General features: G+C 38.0%; 1 protein-coding gene across 2 annotated transcripts in view; it reads left to right on the top strand.

Moving 5' to 3' along the window:
* The window catches only part of PDK3 (pyruvate dehydrogenase kinase 3), a 61,628-nt gene that overhangs the window by 24,407 nt on the left and 18,618 nt on the right, over window positions 1-18,603 (top strand). For both annotated transcript variants that reach the window (XR_012039969.1, XM_072848643.1), the window contains exons 3-5: window positions 7,652-7,723; window positions 15,500-15,684; window positions 17,806-17,895. Coding sequence is in view for 1 of the 2 variants with exons in the window: in XM_072848643.1 (XP_072704744.1) it covers window positions 7,652-7,723; window positions 15,500-15,684; window positions 17,806-17,895 (347 nt within the window). In the remaining variant the exon portion in view is untranslated. The remainder of the gene's footprint in view (window positions 1-7,651; window positions 7,724-15,499; window positions 15,685-17,805; window positions 17,896-18,603) is intronic.

Here is an 18,603-nt window from a genome sequence, read left to right as displayed (position 1 = left end):
ACTTGTTTGATACTTCAAAGAAGAATTTTTTTCAGATCAGATTTCATCATCCTTTATTTCTGCTATGCCATAAGTTGAGGAAGCTTGACAATTTATTAATATGCAAACAAAAAATCTGATGTACATTTGCCACAAGTGAGCAAAGACATAATTTAATGCATTATTCACCTTAATCTGTTTATTTGCTAATTTTCAGTAATTTATGTAGTCACCAGCATATTTATGATTTATTTACGCTACCACTTTGCAGTAGAAGCCTATGGTTTCATGTGTTTTTGGTGAGACTCCAAATTAGCTGGAGCTTTAAAATTTGAGTTCCCAGTCTATTCCTTAATGTCAGCATGCCATAAAATACAAAAAGCTCCTAATCTTTAAAGTAGGTTTTATTAAACTTTTAAATTAGAGTAAGGTGGCTCTGTAAATAGATGAAACTTAGGTTTGGTGGAGTAAGAAAACAAATTAACCCTGCCTATTGTACAGCATGGATCCTTTCCCATCAATCCTCTGTCCAGCCAGGCAGTGACATTCTGGATTGCACGAATTTCCTAGTCTCTTATAGGTCCCTTGGGAAGCAACCTCATCTTGTCACTTCTGAGAATATGCTAGAGAATATGCTGAGACAGGCAAGCCCTATTCTTCTCTTGGTTCTCTAATCCATCTTTGCCTACAGCAAAGTGCTGTAGGCACTTTGCTTCCTGTACCATGCTCCTTGGCTGCATTGCGCTGCCTAACAGATTTTGCAACTGATTGCTTGATTGCTCTCAGGAAAGGTGCATTTTTTTTTTTTCCTTCCTTTCTGGGTTCCTTAGCCTGATGTGTGCAGCAATGAGGATAGGCAAGACAGCTGTCCTTCCTTTGTGCTACTCAGCCACGTTTTTCTGAATAAAGCTGGCATTACTCACAGAGTGAACTATGAACAACAACAACAAAAAAAATAGTTTTGCACTTCAGTCTGTGCAAAGGTAAAACATTAGCTCTGTCCCAGTTTGAGTTATAACTTAGTTTATGTGTAAGTTTTGCATAGAGTAGCAAGGGAAAGAATAAAGTGAATCAAAATAATAACAGTTAATATGTTCTGGCTGTGAACTGTGGTGATTCCAAATAACAGACAGAGCAAAAACCAGCGTACTAGGGATCAGCAACTTATTTTCAGTTTTTCAAAATTAATGGGCAACTTCCTAGTTCCAAAGAAGTGGGCCTTTTTTAGGCCAGCTTTGAGAGGGCACTCTCTAGCTAAAGTGCACTGCAGGTAGGATATTGAACATGTGGCAGAATTGCGTAATAAAGTATATCATTGCTAATGTAATGTGATGAGGGAAAATAGTTGCAATAAAACCTTATAATGGATAAGGTCAGAGCTTGTAAAATATCTAAAGGGAGTGTGAGATTTGCACAATATGCTACTCGGTCATATCTAAAATTCACATTTTAATTAACCTTGGCCAAATTTCTCTACTTTTCCTTAGTACTTTTCCCTGGAAAAGGCTATAAATATCCATTTATCTACTTGGAAAGACCCATTAGAGAAATGAGTACAGTTTGGGGATTAATAATTGTTTTTCCTCTATTTTTTACATTCAGACTATGCTAACAAGGTTGTGTTACCGTGGAGATACATTTTTATCTTTTCAGTGCTTTGGTGTTAGAGAGATTGTAAAGGAAAATCTTAGTGAAATACACAGAGGGAAAAAGCAAAGGTATCTTGCATGTTTGTTTTTTTTTTTTAAAAAGAAAATCTGGAGTTGACATTATGGGCATTTACAGTGATTTTATGTATGAAGGGTGCCATTCTAGAATTATTACATTTGGCAGACTAACAAGAACTCAATCTACCTGGCAGTAATTAACAAAAGAACAAGGCTAAAGGGTGCTTGAAACCAAAAAGCTTGCCCAATGAATTGTAGTATATTGTGATAAAAAATTAAACAGCAGAAAGACAACAGATTTGAAGGGCATGGGCTTTGATTTCTACTTTTGATGACTCACTGAAGATAGCAAAGTATAACTGACATTCTCTTTTTTTGTCTGTGCTGGGGTTTCTTTTGTAGATTTGTGTCCTGTATAGTTGTATTCATTTACTAATAATATAGCAAGTCATCCATTATTCTGGTACTTTTCTTCTTTATTCTAGCTGGCTGGTAATTGTGTGTGAAGTGTGTTTAAAATGTCACAAGGTCTTGCTTTTCAGTGCTTGATAAATCCTGCAGTTACCACCTTCATTTATCCATATCTGCACCCATAGTTCAAATCAAAAGAAAATTCAAGGAAATAGATGAATTGTATGAAAGGGGAATGACCTTTTCTACACACACTAGCTATTACAGGAGTGAACTGCATTGCTGACTGCTCACCATTAGACTGATTGTCTTCACCACCAACAACATTACAATGTTGTGAATTATTTATTACAGCTAACCAGAGTTATAAATTTCCTTTTAAACAAGTTTTTACTTAATTTCTTTAACTTTGAGCTGTTTGGGAGGGAGCAGGGGGATGAATTTCATGTAAAAACTGGAAATCACAACTGGATAAAAGAAAGACGTACAGCATTTGCAGCTCTGACTTTTTATTTAGAGACTTGGGATAATGTACAGGGTATTACAACATCGCAGGTTGGGTCATGTATAGTGGTAGGCATTGGATAGTGGGTTAGATTGTTTGACGTAAGATTACTTTTTTCTAGGTTCATTTAGTCAAGGGATTGGAAGAAACAGTAAAAGTGATGGAAGAAATTTGAGTAACTTAGATTTGAAGTTGTTAACTTTTTCTCTGAGCTGGTCCCTCTAACTTGCTGGATACAGGATACAGTACTTGTGCTAATGGACTTGACTTCTAAGGTAAAATCAATTTACTTTAGAATCAGAAAGAGACATCTAAATATTGTTGATGACTCTATCTAAAGGAAGAGCATTGCCTGTTGCCGTAGTTTCTCCATCACCACAGATATTAAAGAGAAATTACTTTAGCACATTTGTATAGACTTCCTTAGAGCATTTAGCTTGTAATTTTTCTTTGTTTCAGAAACTCTCAGTTCCTCACTGGTGCTATGTTGAGCCTGCAGCATAATGACCTCAGAAGCTGTTCTGCCTTCTGGTTGCACTGAAGACTGGTGACCGTGTTTGGCAGCTTTTTTCTGGTTGAGACCTGTTTTAGTCTTTTTCTGACTGAGACTGTTTCCTGCACAATTACTGCCTGCATTAGATGAGGGAAGCACTTGGCTTGCCCCTGCCTGATACTCTAGTAAAAGTGCTGATCCTTCAACATAGGAGTACTGATGTTTGATTATTCCAGGGGCTGAAGTCTTAGGACCAATGTCCCAATAAGCTAACAGAGAGTACAAATCTCAATACAGCATACCAGTAGTGGTAGGCAACCAACCAAATCCACACAACACAAAAATCAGGTATCAGCTGCCTTCAGTACCAGCAACACTCATTGCTATTTTATCCTCAGCATCAGCACAGGATTGCTGATGTTTGAGATTTCTGGTAGGAGGTCTGTAGTAAAAAGCACCTGCTGTGTTGCTTCTCAAGTGCGGTGGTTGTCCTGGATCTTCAGAAACAGGACTTTCATAATATTATATGATGACAGATGGGTGTGAGCAGCTTCCGAATAACCTCCTCTGACTTGGTTTGCCACGAGAGAAGCTGTCACTTCTTTCATGGCACAGATTTATTGGAGCATCTTTCATATGGGAAGAAGCTGAGAGAGCTGAATATCTCCTTAGAGGTATTCAGCAAGCCATCTAGACTGTTCAACCTGAAGAAGAGAAGGCGGGGGGGGGGGGGGGGGGCAGATATTATCAGTGTGTATAAATACCTAATGGGAGAGAATGAAGATGAGGGAGACAGACTTTTTTCAGTAGTGCTCAGTGACAGGACAAGAGGCAGTGAATACAAATTAAAGCACATGAAATTCCATCTGAAAGAAAAAACTTTTTTACAGTGAGGGTGATCAAACACCACAAGAAGGTTGCCCAGAGAGGCTGTGGAGTCTCCATCTGTGGAGATATTCAAAACCCAACTGGACATGGTCCTGGACAGCCTGCTCTAGCTGACCCTGCTTGAGCAGGGAGGTTGGACTAGATGATTTCAAGAGATCTCTTCCAATCTAAACAATTCTGTGATTCTGAATTTCCTTGGAAATCTGGCTTGCAGCCCTGGGTGTTCTGGGAGGCAGAAAGGGCTATTGTTACCTTTATGAAAATGGGTGTAGAAGAGTGGACTGGGTGTGTGGGGAAAAACAGAGAGGGCAAGGAAAAAAAAAATAAAGGCCTTCACAAAACAGGGAGGATGGCAACAGAAATTAAAGTAGGAAGGGAAAGGATTTTAAACCAGGAGGAAGGTTTGAAAGGATGGGAGAGGGGAGTGTAAAGAGTAGAGGGGTGGTTGTTGGCAAACTTGCTGACACCTACAGCATTTGGTCTTTTATGTAATATGAGAAACACTTTATGGTGTGGAGGGTACTCGTGACAGTCCATAGTCTGCCTCCTGGCATGTATTGTGCCTGTGCTGGAGAAATAGCGTTTTGGCCCACTCATTGGTTCAGGTCATGATGGCTGCCTTGGGTTTCACACATTTGATGCACATCTACAGCAGCTTCCAGTTTAGTTTCTTCTGAGAAGAATGTGATATTCTGAGAAGTTCCAAAACCACTTTGCAAATATAAGCAGGGTGGATTAAGTGAAGATTATTGGGGGATTTATTTCAAAAACCATACCAAAGGTTTAGATTTGGGAATAAAAATGCTAATGTAGACACAGTCATTGAGTGGCAAGAGATCAACTTGTATTTGAGGAACAGAGTAAGACACCTTCACAGAAATCAAGCAGGTATTTTTTGGGTAGATTGCTTTTCTCTGTAGAATCAAATATTTTGCCTAATTTCCTTTTACCACACAAAGAAATTTAAGACAGCAAATATTTATTTAATTACAAAGGAAGATCTTAGCTTTCTGGTTATATTACAACCCACAGTGTGAGGGAACTAGTTCAGTCTGACAATGCTGGTGATCTTAGGTCAAGTTACATGGCTTTTTTAAATTCCTAAATGTATTTGCAAGGAAAGGGCACCACATGAATTATACCCTTTTCTCTATTCACAGAAAAAGTCCAGGAAGTCAGTTTCCTCTTTGAGACAATTATGGATTGAATGACTTAGATATGTTCTCATCACCCATCAAGGAAATGGTGAAGGAGGTAGCAAAGACTGGTTCTGGAGTGTCATGTATTCACTAGAGGCAGAGCAAAATCAGACGCAGGAATGGGTCTTAAGTATTGCTTTTGTATGACATTGCTTGGTTTGGTGGGAAGTCAAAAGCTCATCTTACTACCTCCATAGAGCCAAACTGATGATGCCCTGAATTGCCTCAGTGCCTTGTCCACCACTTTCCCATCTTTCATTTTGGAGTTCCTTTGCTGATTTTATTACCGTGTTTTGCTCACTGTAATGATGGTACCTTTTTTCCCATCCTGTACCCATTATTAACTTGATTGACCTTGATTCATGAGAGGCAGATGATGTTGAAGAACATGTACCTCTTTGAAATTAAGGAGTGAGGGTGATGGTAATTTGTTACATGTTAAGCCTTGCAGGTGAAGCAGCTGAGTTCAGAGAGTAAAGCAGCTTTTTCCAGTGAGAATTAATAAAAGGCAAGTGCGTGCAAGGACACATTCTCAAAGGAGATTAGTTCTCATTCACTCTTTCAGAAACTCAGTCCCTCCTCCAGCTGACGGTCCTGATGATTCTTCCCCTGCCTCTCTATTCTCCACATCATGTATGCTGTCCCTGCATAGTTAGAACTGCTTCAGTATCTTTCTAACTGCTCAATGTTGCACTTTTCAGGAACTCATCTTCAGTGGATAGTGGGCTATGGCTCCTTAAGTTACTGCCAGTTCCCTGAAGTGACCCTAGGCAATTTCTTGACTTCCTGGGAGCGTGGTGTTCTAAACTGGTACTATGTCTTAGCAGTGTAAAAGAACATGTTTTAAAATAAGCAGTACTAGAGACATCAGCGACTTCCCAAACCTGTAACTGACAAACATTTGGGGGATTTCTGTAGTCATTTGACGGTTGCAGGAGGGCAAAAACACACAGAGGGATGGGAGCTAGTGTTGCTGTGCTGACTGTGTTGAAAATGTCAGTCTCCCTGGAGAAATGTCGCAGTGACTTGTGATGGCTGTGACTGAAATGGTGGGTGGAGCAGCAGCATGTGGTTCTGGAGGGAGTTGTGTAGACAGCAGTGCTGTCTTAAGCTTTGCTGTGGCTTGAAGATGTAGGGTGAAGTTTCATAGCCTGCTTAAGCTGATCTTAACCTCTTTTGGTAGCAGTTCTATGTTTTGTTGTGATGTGAAGTTGTCCAAGCTTCAGTGACTGGGGTCAGTCTCATAGGCACTGAGCTTGTGCATAGACCATTCTGTTGAGCTGATCTAATGGGTTGCTGCCACTGAAAGCAGAAAGGCTTGGTCACCTCCTTTGCTTTTTCTTTATGTAGGCTTTATGGTTATCTTTTCTCTTTTGTGCTAGCTTTAGCCGGTTAGACCTTTCTATGAGTCATTTTGTGTGCAAGAATGATTAAAAAAAACACAAACAAACCTATCTGGCTGGCTGTTTTGGCATTGCAGGGAGTTACAGCTGTTGACACGCACATTTGATTAGCATTGATGTTACCATAGTGTAGGTGGCAGCACTTAACCAGGAGCGAAGGGAGGGCAAAAGGGAGAAGAATGACAGCTCCTTCTGGTGACGCTGAAACCCTGCCTTTTATGTGTGTGAGTGATACCTTGTCTGATTTACTTCATTAAACAGGTCCCAATTCTGTAATCTTCAAAGCTACATCTGTACGGCTAAATGCACCTGCTTCAGGGGTGATACCTGGTCCTCAGGCCCAGTGGTGTGAGGTGGCGGCATTTACACTGGTATTGGGCTAGTTTCCTACAGAGCAGCCTGGCCATGTTCGTGTTGAGTGGTACTTTGCCTTGAATCTTCTTTGGGTCCTGCGTGGCACCTCTGTGGCTCTGAGCCTCAGTTAATATCTCATGTGTGCCGAATGTCTGAACTAGAGAGCTGTGTTGCGTATGAGTGGTGTTTTTACGAAATTGAGGGTTGTGTCGTGTGGCCTGAGGTACAATGTGAGGAGATGTGGCAGTGTGTGAAGAGGCGTACTCTTCTGGAGTACTGTGGTAGGACCAGCTTGGTGAAGCCTTCTTAGCGCAGCTTTTGGGGAGTGTTCCCTGGAGCTTTATTTTGGAAGGAAGGTTGGATAGCTCTCTGAGGAACTTGGGGGCAAACTAACATCTGTACAAAGTGGATGGCCAGGAAATCAAGATCCAGGGACAAACTAAGTTACCCGAAATTACAGACCTACCTGAAGAGAGGGTTTGCTCCTGTTAACTTCAGCTTGATTTATATAGCAGTTTTCCTGAATCATGGACTGTAGGGTCATAAATAGTACTCTTAAACTCAATATAATATATTGTAGTGGCTTGCTTTCCCTTTGTTGCAGCGTCCCACTTCATTTTAGCCTTTGCAGAGAACTGTGTACTATGCTTCTGTTGTTTCAGTTGAGACTGCAGTCTTAAGATTAAAAAAATTCGAAAGTAATGTAGGTTTAAGTATTTTAACTCCTTCTTTATAATTTTTGCTTATTTCAGGTACATGCAGAGTTTCCTTGAGCTTTTAGAATATGAAAATAAAAGTCCTGAGGATCCTCATGTTCTGGATGAGTGAGTAATTTGTTTTCTTGTGACGGTTCATTTTAAAATAATCTGTCTCAAAAAACAAGTGGGTTTGTACTATAGAATAACAGTGATGTTGTTTGTAAGGTAGAATCTGTGCAGCAAAGGCCAAAATTGTAATCTGGAGCAGAATATAGGAATCTAAGTGCTTTTGAACAATATATTTTGCATTTACATAGTCTGATAGTTTAAGAAATGGCATGAAATGCTTCCTCCAAGGCTGTATTGAGAAGACAACATGCATGTGAGAATATACTTGCATATCAAATTCTTATGACTAGAATGTAATTTTAGTATACATTGAGCTTAGTACTCTGTTGTATGTAATGTATATTAACACAATGCTTTGAATTTTCTCAGTTTGAAAACATTCCATGTGTCAGTTGTTGTTTTTATCTAAAAGCTTTTTAATGGACTTCAGTTATTGGTGTTCACCTACCTCATTGAATATTACTTACATTTTGAGAAGAAAGGAAAGCTTAGCCAATTTTCTTTAGCAATAAAATTAATATTAAAATTGTCATTAGAATGTTTCCTTGAAATTTGTATGCATAAAACAGAAGAAAACCCCCAGATGTGAGAACAACAGGTGCAACATATGCATCAGAGACTTAAAACCAAAAAACCGAAACAAGTACCCCTCCCCCAACACTAAGGTCTGTGGTTACCCTGTACCCTATAGCAGTCAACTTTGTTTCAGGAAATTACTTCTTGCAGGTTTTTTGTTCCATTGATTAGATTTCTTAGGGTAGCTTGTCTTTTAAACTTAAATTTCTTTTAAAGCTCTGGAAATCTTGCCTCATCAAGCAGTGCTTTATAGGAAGTGTTTCATAAAACATCTTGCAGTCCAACAAATGCTTTGTTTGTGCAAGATGTGGCCTGTGCTGTGCAAAAATGGTGTTTTGTCTTCAGTTAGTTTCAGATAAATTAACTGTTATGTTATATTAGGTTAAGTAAGGGTTTTATTAGGTAATGCATTTTAGATGTTATGCTCTTTTGGTTGCGGGCATGTTATCTGGGATCTTTACACTTTATTTTTTAAGTATCAAGCAATACATGCAGGAGAAACTCAAGTGCATGAGTACCAAATTCCCTGCGTGGCAGAACTGTAAAAGGAGCTGTAAGGATTATAGACTGACTGAGTGAATTGTAGTGCTATTGAACAAGGGGAAAGTAAATATTTTCTCAGTGCAAGTCCTAAGCTGGAATACTGTCTTCAGTTCTGGCTGCTACCTATGAAGAAATTAAAACACAGGTGGACAGTATTGATGTGAAAGGAACAAGAAATAGAAACTTGGATAGTTCCATCTCTGAATAATGTTGAAGGCATTTCTTTAGACTGTCAAAAAAAAGATTGAAGTGCGAGACACTGGAAGTCTGAGTGTGCCAAAAAAAAAAGTAACTGTAATAAAGGATGATTGGTTGCTCTAAGCAAAGAAGTGGAGAATTGAATAATGGCTGATTTTTATTAAAGTTGAGGTTGTACACAGGGCAAAAAGTACAAATCCTAATATTAGTGAGAACGGACTGAAAAAGACCATTTCAGAAGTCTGTAGAGCATCTCATTTTAAAAGCTTTTAAGAATAGATTAGATAGCTTTCAGTGATGTTCTAGGCATGCTTATTCTGTAATGGATAAATTAGATGAACTTTTCGACTACCTCTAGCTGTTACATTTTGTGATTCTGTATTTACAGCCTGTTTGCTGATGGGACAAGAATTTCTGTTTGTGACTAGCAGTAAGTTTTCCTACTGCTTCACTTAGAAGAACATTTTGAGTGGGATTAAGTTACCGAAATTTAGGTGTCTGTTGCCTTTTGAGATGGCATAAGCTGTCCTAGATATCTCAGTGAGCCTGGCAAGTGTAACACAGGTCCTATTAAGCCTATAATGTCCTGGATATGGAGGTGGAGGCAAGGTGGTCATGTAGCTTCTGGTACCATCTTAGATGTTCTCTATTTAGGTAAGTGAATTTCAGCTTTTTGTGGACCTCAGAGGTTCAAGGTAGATCACAATATATGTATTTTTAAAAAGGTTGATGAACGGTTTTCGTGGAGATCTGTTTTTAGAGTCTGTTCATAATTATCAAGTGAATTATCTGATTCTGCTATATGGATAACTCGCATTCTTGATACTGTTTCATGGCCATTGGAAATATTGTTTGAGATGCTCTATATTAGTATGATATACCAAATATTTGATGAAGAACCAAATATTTATTCGTTCAGTATAACTCTGCAAGATTTCAAAAATTTTAACAATTATTGTATTATATGTAATTAAGTACATATAAGGATGTTGGGAATTTTTTGCTACCTACTGAGGTGAGGTCCAGCTAGGGACTTTGACAGTAAGAGTCATCTTTTATACTGAGTTTGGCCTGTGAAAAGAGACAAAAGACTTGTTATCTGATTAAAGAGCAAATTTATTCTTCTTGACAGTATTGGATAGGCTACCTAAGATTAGGAAGTCAGATTTACTTCCCTGCTCTTTGCATGTCATCTATTCCTAACTTTCTGAAGGCTATGCCATTTAACTGGATATTGAGCTGTAATTAGCTATTATTTTAATACTCTTTGCAAACTATGTCTTTCAAAAATACTCTTTAACTATGTCCATATTTATAATAACCCACAGATAAATCTAATAAATTTCTCAACTCCTGTACCAGTATTCCATGATGCTGCTGTCTGGCCCTATCCTGCTTTTGTGCCTTATGGTCAGAGGAGAAATATTGGGAACTCTAGTAGTTAATGAACTACTTTTCAGTGGAAAAAACTACATATCTGAGTTCGGTTATGTTTACATTACACTTTTCTATTCTTTTGTAATTGCATGTATCATTTAACACAGAATTTGAGCCATTATCTGGGACTTAGTGGGTAGTGTCTTTAGGGATGCATGAACAGAAATAGTACTTTTCTTCAACCAGGTTGGTTTGCTTAGAGAAGGACATGTGGAAGTTCACTCTATGAGGTATGGCTTGTCCTTTGAACCAGAGCCTTTCTTGTCCTAGCAGTATCTGCGGCGTATCTCTGAGTACCTTGCATATTGTAGCGTATGAAGAGGGGTTGGAGCATGCTTTCTCTCTTGGTTCCTCTCAGCTGTCTTGTTCCTGCATTGAGCACACTGTAGAAGCGTACATATTACATATTAATATTACATATTATATACTTCATATTACAGAAGACCCAGTCTTGCATCCTCTGGTCATCGTCGTGCCCATCCTTATTAGTGCCCTGTGTGGTATCAGATGGCTTACACGTTTTATGATGGCCCCCATCTCTTCTTCCTTTAGCTTAATTAGTATCACAAAATGTCAGACTTGCCTGGATGGAAGTACTTCTGCCCCAGTACCACCCCAGCAGCTTTTGGTTGGAGCTGAATGCGGCATCCACCTCAAGCACTCAAAAAACATGAAGACTTACAGAGCAGTTGATTTTTTGGAAGTTGAATGAGTGCCTTGGTGGTCTTTTTGTCAGCTGAGGTGGTCTTCAGTTTCTGTTATGGCTAATCAAGGTAACAGTAGCACAGGAGAGAAGGGGAGCTAAAATGATCTTTTAGAGAGGTTCGTTATCCACAGATGTGCTGTATCAATGTTGGCAGTAGTTCTTCAATTAATGCTTTCTAAAATGGTGGAATGACTTGATCAGTTGAACATAAAACTGTACCCTGATTATTTCTGTTATATCTCTGCTTGTCTGGGGAGCCTGCTCTGGTATTCTCAGAATTTGTGCTCTCTTTCTGAGGAAGCCATTGTTTGTATCAGTGTTACAGGATTATAGATGTTATCCATGTACTGGCACAGCTGTCTGTGAAGCCATGCAGTGAAGTGAATTGGGAGATGGATCTAGTGGAAAAATAGCCCACTTTCAGCCCTATGGTCCCTAACCTGTTACACCGTGTGGCCTACAGAGACAGACAGCAGTGCCAACGCAATAGAGAGGGTGAACGGTTAGGAATAAGTGCAGACACTAAACTAAAGCTGATGTTTTTCGGAGTGGCCCAACTTATCTCTGCTCTTAGTGTATGAATTTGAGGGCAGATATACGTTCATGAGTGTTACCTTTTTATGAATGTTGGACAAAAATCCTTTAAAGGGAATTTTTGTCTCAGCACTTCTGTGATGAAGAGGTTCAGAGGTGCTTCAGTTTCTTACGTTATGTTGGTTAGCAGACCTTATGAAGACTTACTACAACGTCACCACATTACTGTCACTGTCAGTAGTATGGGCATATGCCAAAAGGTCAGATTACTTTTACATTTTTGATAACACAAATATCTTTCCTCAAGCTGCAGAGTGATCAGGTGAAAGTCTTTCCACAGTTCTGTCAAACAGTGTGATTGCAGGAGCGTTAAGATGTCCACGCTTGGTAGAGTGTGTAAGCTTGCAGAAGTGTTGGATATTTCCCATGGTGTCAATATGCATCCGGATAAACACACAGAGGCAGAAATTGTTTTTCAAAAATTGAAGGGTTTGTAAAATGTGCTGTTCACATGTACTTTCAAAGAACACTTACTCCACCCCCTATACCAGTGAGTTTCTTGCTGATTTTTCTCTTTGTGGCACTTCTGTGGGAGGGTGTGTGGGGGAGTGTCCTGCAACTGAGAGCAACTGAAGTAGTAAGCTGCCAGTATGTCTAGAGATAACATACACACAAGAAACTTAGTAAACAAGAAGTAACTCTCCTTTCTGCAGCACTAAGATTAAAATAGTGATTGTTAGCAATTTGAAATAAGTAAATATTGGAGTTGAGTTGATTAAGAAGGTGCAATTTTGTTACTTTCAAGTAACATGAAGTGCCACTTCAGTTAGTTTTGCACTTCGAAAGTAGCTATACTTTCTAGTAGAGAAATCTTTCAGAGTGTGAACTTGTACCTGTCTTTCTGGTGATTCTCAGCTACCAGCTAGCACTTATTTAAAAAAGAGCAGGCAATCAAAAATACCCCATTGCATGTCCGTTCCATTTAAAAGGATTTTTTTCAGTCTACTCATGTCTTTAATCTCTCAGATAATACCATCCATAAGAGACATAGCAAAAATTCCTTTTGTCTTTATATTGACTTATGACTTCTTTTCTTGCACTGTGATGATAGATCAAAACAGAATAATATATACAGTCATTAGGGAGTTAAATAATAACTTGTATTGTGACATTCATTATTTGTCTTTGCAGAAGTCTGTAGGCTTAATTTATTTAACAGCAATGGTAATGCCTTAAATATTCTTTTGTTAATACAGAAGCCACTGAAGCTCACTTGTCTAAAATAGCTTCATATTAATAATTTCTCATCTGTCAAACCAACGGCATTATTTATTCATTGTGGTTTTGAAAATACGATACACTGAATTTTGAAAAAACAGTCATTGCTAAATCAAATTTTCAGAGCTATTTTGGTGTATTCCCTCCCCAGCTAATCCCATGAGCATTTTAAAAATTCCTTGATATGGTCTCCCACAGTTGGAGTACAGTAAAAGCTTTGTGTCTTTCAGGGGTGTGTGGGGTGGAGGGGTGGTAAGGAATGAGTGGTAAGATTAAGGAAATGTGTTTTGATTTCTGCCCTGCTGCTTTGAAATGTGCCTAATACTTCATGTGTTTAGTCCTTTAAAAGCATCTGCTTGATGGAAACACTTGAGTGAACTCAGTTATCTTTGAAGATGGAATGGCAGGTTTGTCTTATCACTGCAATAATGAAGAATTTGTTTATTGTGTGTATTTGCACACTAAGCTTCAGCTATGATTTGCTGGTCTGTAGCAGATAAACCTCCCAGGCCTTTGTTTGCCCTTCAGCATGCTCTGTGCATTTAAGCACTTTGGTAGTGGGATGTCAGTGAACAGTTTGCCCTCATGGAACATGTAGGCATCATGTTGTGTATATTGTGGATAGTGGAGGTATTTAAAAAAAAATAGCAAATCTGTCAGCAAATAGCAGTTAGTAGAGAGTGTTGTCAGTTGTCTTTCAGATGTGATTGTATGTGTTGCTTCTCAGCTCTGTTTTTAGCTAGTGTCTTGTTGCTCTGAAACAGAGAAGCAGCATGAGTACAGCCAGGCACTAGTCTTGTCTCAAACTAACATCAGATCTCAGGGGTTACAGATCACACAGAATCAAGACTTAATAAACATAAAAAGAGTCTACAACCTTTTAAGCACTAAAATATTTCAAGCTGTCCAGTCAGCAAGATTGGTAGGTAAGAGAACAGCCATTCTCTACTGTGATAGTATTTAGACTGGGGAATTAGGCAGTTAAAACTTCTCCTTTTCTATGCAACAAAATAGTGTTGAAAGACTACTGAACTGTTTGTTAACACACAGGCAAAAACTGGTGGTTAGACTGAGGATGATGAAAAAACTATTAAAAATGAATCCTACATGCCTTTGGAGCTGGCAGTGTAGAGTGGGAGAAATAATTTTAAAAGTGTATCACTTGTTAAGAAATGGTATGGTTTACTAGCAAATGATTGCCTTGGTTGGCTAAGTGGTTATGAAAAGGAAGGAAACACCTGCTTTAAATGTGGTGACTAATTGGTAGTCTTTTTTACTTTTGGTGGTCTTAATGTTCTTTCCCCTGCTCATTGCAGGGGGATTGGACTAGATGAACCTTAAAGGTCCCTTCCAACCCAGACTATTCTATGATTCCTTCCTTAGCTGGTGTATGTTCTACTTTTGATAAAAATAATAAATTTCTTTTCAGTGTTCATTATAAATCTACTGAGAATGTTTTGTTGTTGATGTTTTTTTTAAAAAGGATGTGTAGAATTGCAGATATAGGCATAGCTGAATGAGTCCCCCAGCTGTGCTTTCTTTTGAAAGCTGCATTTCACTGTGTGTGCTTTTTTTTTTTTAAACAAGATCATGTAATCATTATGGTGTTAATATTCATTTAATACTAGAGGATGTAGCAGAGTTGAGTAGTACTGATTTTCCATGTCTAGGCTTTAGAAAGCTATTAATAATTAATATTTCAAGTATGTATGAGTTTGCACGTGGGGAAAAAAAAGGATGAGCACTTTGAAGATCATAGGTGTTGAGCTGCCTTGGCAGGAGAAACAAAAATCATCCAAGCTGTTTCAAAGTAAGTGTTTGTTAACAGGTGCTTGTTAAAAGCAATGGAATCGATACCCTGAAACTTCCCGAGCTACCACGGAGAAGAGCCTGTCAGAGCACCGTTGTATGTGCTCTGCCATCCAGCGGTGTAAAAGGAAACTGAACAGAAGTCACACTGATAATAGTTACCTATCCTGATATTCAAACTTACCAGAATAGATGCCAGGTGAAGGAAATGCATTCAAAAGTTACACTGCATGGGTTGAGGTGTTGGGAAGACAGTATGAAGTGTAAAACTTCTCATGAAATTATGAAGGTCAGGTTGTTTCTCCTGAGTTTCCTTTCCAATCTCCCAGCTACTGTTAGTTGCAGAGAATGAGAGTTACCATGGTGCATATGATTGCAAGAAAAGAAATTCTTTTGTTCTCCATTAATCTCAGAGAGATTTAATTTAAAGGAGTGTTTTGGGGAGGAATAACTTAATTTGAGGCCCTAAATATTCCACAGATCTCGTGAGAGAGAGGTTGACCAAATATTTATCTTTAAATGGGTTTGTTTAGCTACTGCTATATTTTTATCTTCTCCCTCTGATAATTTTTTGTTGACTGAGAGGGATAGTAAACAGATAAAAGAGTTATGCTGTGGGGAGTTGAAAACAAAGTGAGAGATTCAGTTTAATTATATTTTTAACAATCTGTTTTTAATTTTGTTTCCTCTAGCTTTTTAGATGTTTTAATTAAAGTCAGGAACAGACACAATGATGTGGTTCCAACCATGGCGCAAGGGGTGATTGAATACAAGGAAAAATATGGCTTTGATCCATTTGTTAGCAGTAACATCCAGTATTTTCTAGATAGATTCTACACGAACCGCATCTCTTTCCGTATGCTTATTAACCAACACAGTAAGTAATTGCTTTTTTCATCTTTGAGAACTCATTAATTATTGCTTGTAAACCTGAAACCATAGCTTTATTTTGGTTTTTTTTTATACTCGTGACTAATTCTTAATATTCTGTGCTAATTATGGTAAAAGATATACTGGCAACTGGTTAATTTGGTACTTCGCAGTTATCAGAAATTAATCCAAAACACCAGTACCCTTTCTTCTAGAATTGTCAGGCTTTGTCAGCATGGCTGTCACTTTTTAATCTTGTTGGCAGAGACAGCTTGCATAGTGATACATGAAGTATTTTTAGATAGTGGTAGAGTAGCTGTATCTTTCTGCTCACAAACCTCTCAACATAGTTTGCAGAGCTGACATTTATTTCATAATGAAATACAAGAATGCCATAAATTTTGAATAGGTTATGCACTATATGTATCTTTATTGTTGGTTTTTCAGGAAGTTATCTAGACTTTCTTGCCTTCTAAAGAGGTTGAGTATTTCTAACTTAAGTTTTAAATTATATCCCTTGTCTCCCTCTACTTCCTATTCACTATTTATGAATACATGCTAGAATTAGTAATTCTTTGTCATTAGGTTCTGTTTCATTTGTTGTTACCAATAAACTTACTTTTTTTATATTCATATTACAGAGTGAAAGGAGTTAGTTGCACACCTCCTATTAACCTGTATGTGCAACCGTGCAGAAAGTGATCTGTATAAAGTTAAGGACAATCTTGTGATCTCTTTTAGTGTATCTTGTACCTTTTTAGCTCTAGAGCTTTATTCTCTGCCCAATATTCTGCTTTCATGAGCTCTTAGAAATTGTAGTACACTACAGATAACACAGATGCTAGAGTACTGTAGTGTAAGGTATTTTACTACTAGTTGTGTGTCTTTCCAGTAACCTTTTATGTGACTAGCAAATGCCTTGCTGTGTGTGTGTACAAATAACTTCCATGTGGCAAAGCACACGAAATGAGATAAATGTGCAGCTTATTCTTTACATGTACCTGGGCAGACAAATGACAGACATAAAAGCAAGTTAAGTTAAAAGGCTCTCATAGAAGAGTTCTAGCATTAAGTACAAACGCTGTCCTAATAGAATTATTGGGCTGAGTGTTAGCATAATTTGCACTAGTTCTAAAATATTAAACTTATTTCATTGAACTGAAATGGCTTTTCCTATGGACACTCTTATTTAGTTGAAACTTAAAACCACTTACAGATACTTAAAGTTTAATTAACCTTGTACAATTTCTCTATGCTAAATAATGTTAGTGATCCATCCATGATGGCAAATATTAATCTTGAAGCACTGATGAAAAAGACAGTTGGAAAGCAGAATGCAGAAACAGGTTTTTATGTAGTTTGCATTTGTTTCATACGTTATTGACAGACTTTTTTACAGTGCAGTTCTGCAAGGTGCAGTGTGCCAGTGTCTTAGCTCACCATGACCGGAATAGGAAGAGCTTTTAGATCTTGTATTTTGCTCATCTTATACTGCATCTGTTTCATATCAGAGCTGACTAACTTGCTAAAATAGCAGAAAATCACTTCTGCAGGAAAGTGTAAAACCTTTCTACTTCTTTGAGAGCTAAACTCTCAGTGAAGGATCTGCTGAGTGCCAGACCCTTGTGCAAAGGAGGGAGTGGGGAGCAGCATACTGCTGAGAGTCAGGGGGAAAGTTGAGTGAGTGAGGCCTCTGTGCCAGCTGTGAAATTGCAGCTTAGGTGAGCATAAAAGGCTTTTAATGCTGCCATACAGTTCCTCAGTCCTTTTTACTATAACATTTTCATTGTTGTGAGTGCTGCTATTCTGACATAATGATATGAACAAAGCATTTTACATTTTAGTTTCATCTGATTTTTGATAGTCCACTTTGAAATGTTTCACCTTAACCCTCCCATACCACTATTTCTGTATTAACTAGTCTTAGCTATTAAAAATTAAAAAGAAAAAAAAAAAAGAGGAAGAGAGAGGCAAGTAGTCTTCCTAAACAAGGATTCTAGCAATTTGCTAAAGTATCTTTTTACAAAATGATGCGCTATCTAGTAAGTTTCAGATACCATCACGTTTAAACTTTCTGGGCTGCCTCAAGTGTAATAGACAATTTACTGCCATTTGTTTTTCCTTTTAGCACTTCTTTTTGGTGGAGATATTAATCCTGCTCATCCCAAACATATTGGAAGTATTGATCCTAATTGTAATGTGGCAGAGGTGGTTAAAGGTAAGATGAAGTTAGTATTTTTGTTGATTTAAAAAAACCCAACAACTTAGAATATGCATAAATATGTTATTGAGATGCAAAAGACTGAAGGTGATTTAAATTCATTTAATAACATAAAGAAAAAAAATGGAAGTTCTGCATTTGCTCACAATAAAGCCATGGGCTTATTGAGACTGTCTAATGTCTTCATTATTGAGAATAGAGAAACCTTTGGTATGTTAACAGAACTAAGAAAACAAATTAATTTTTAATAACTTTAATCTGTCCTTTTAAATATCAGATTAAGTATCTAAGTGTCTTGTTAAACTTTAGATGTTTTCTTTCCTAAAATATCTAGAAGCAGGTTCTCATGTACTGCTTTTTTTATCTGATGCTGGTACTAAAGAAAGTTGAGAGTAAGTGAAATTTTCCAATTTGTTTAGTTAGGCCTTTCAGTAAGATGTCCTCAGGTGTACAGATACTCCAGTGAAACTCCCCATTACTATGTGCATCTGATCACATCACAGCCTGTTCTCTCCTATACAGAAAACATGTATGTGGTGGTTGTACCTGAATGATCTGGCACAGTTGCATTAGATACCCTGTTTGCTTAATGTTGTGAATGTTCATATGCTTTCAGAATGTTAGTAAGTAGGCACGAGGCAATGCTGTCTGCTTCAATAACTTGTTTATTGAAGGTTCACACTCTGGGGGTATCTATTTACAAAT

This window comes from Ciconia boyciana, chromosome 1 (genome assembly GCF_034638445.1).
Source record: "Ciconia boyciana chromosome 1, ASM3463844v1, whole genome shotgun sequence".
NCBI lineage: Eukaryota > Metazoa > Chordata > Aves > Ciconiiformes > Ciconiidae > Ciconia > Ciconia boyciana.
The sequence above is the reverse complement of the archived record's forward strand: the minus strand, read 5'-3'. Positions and strand labels throughout refer to the sequence as shown.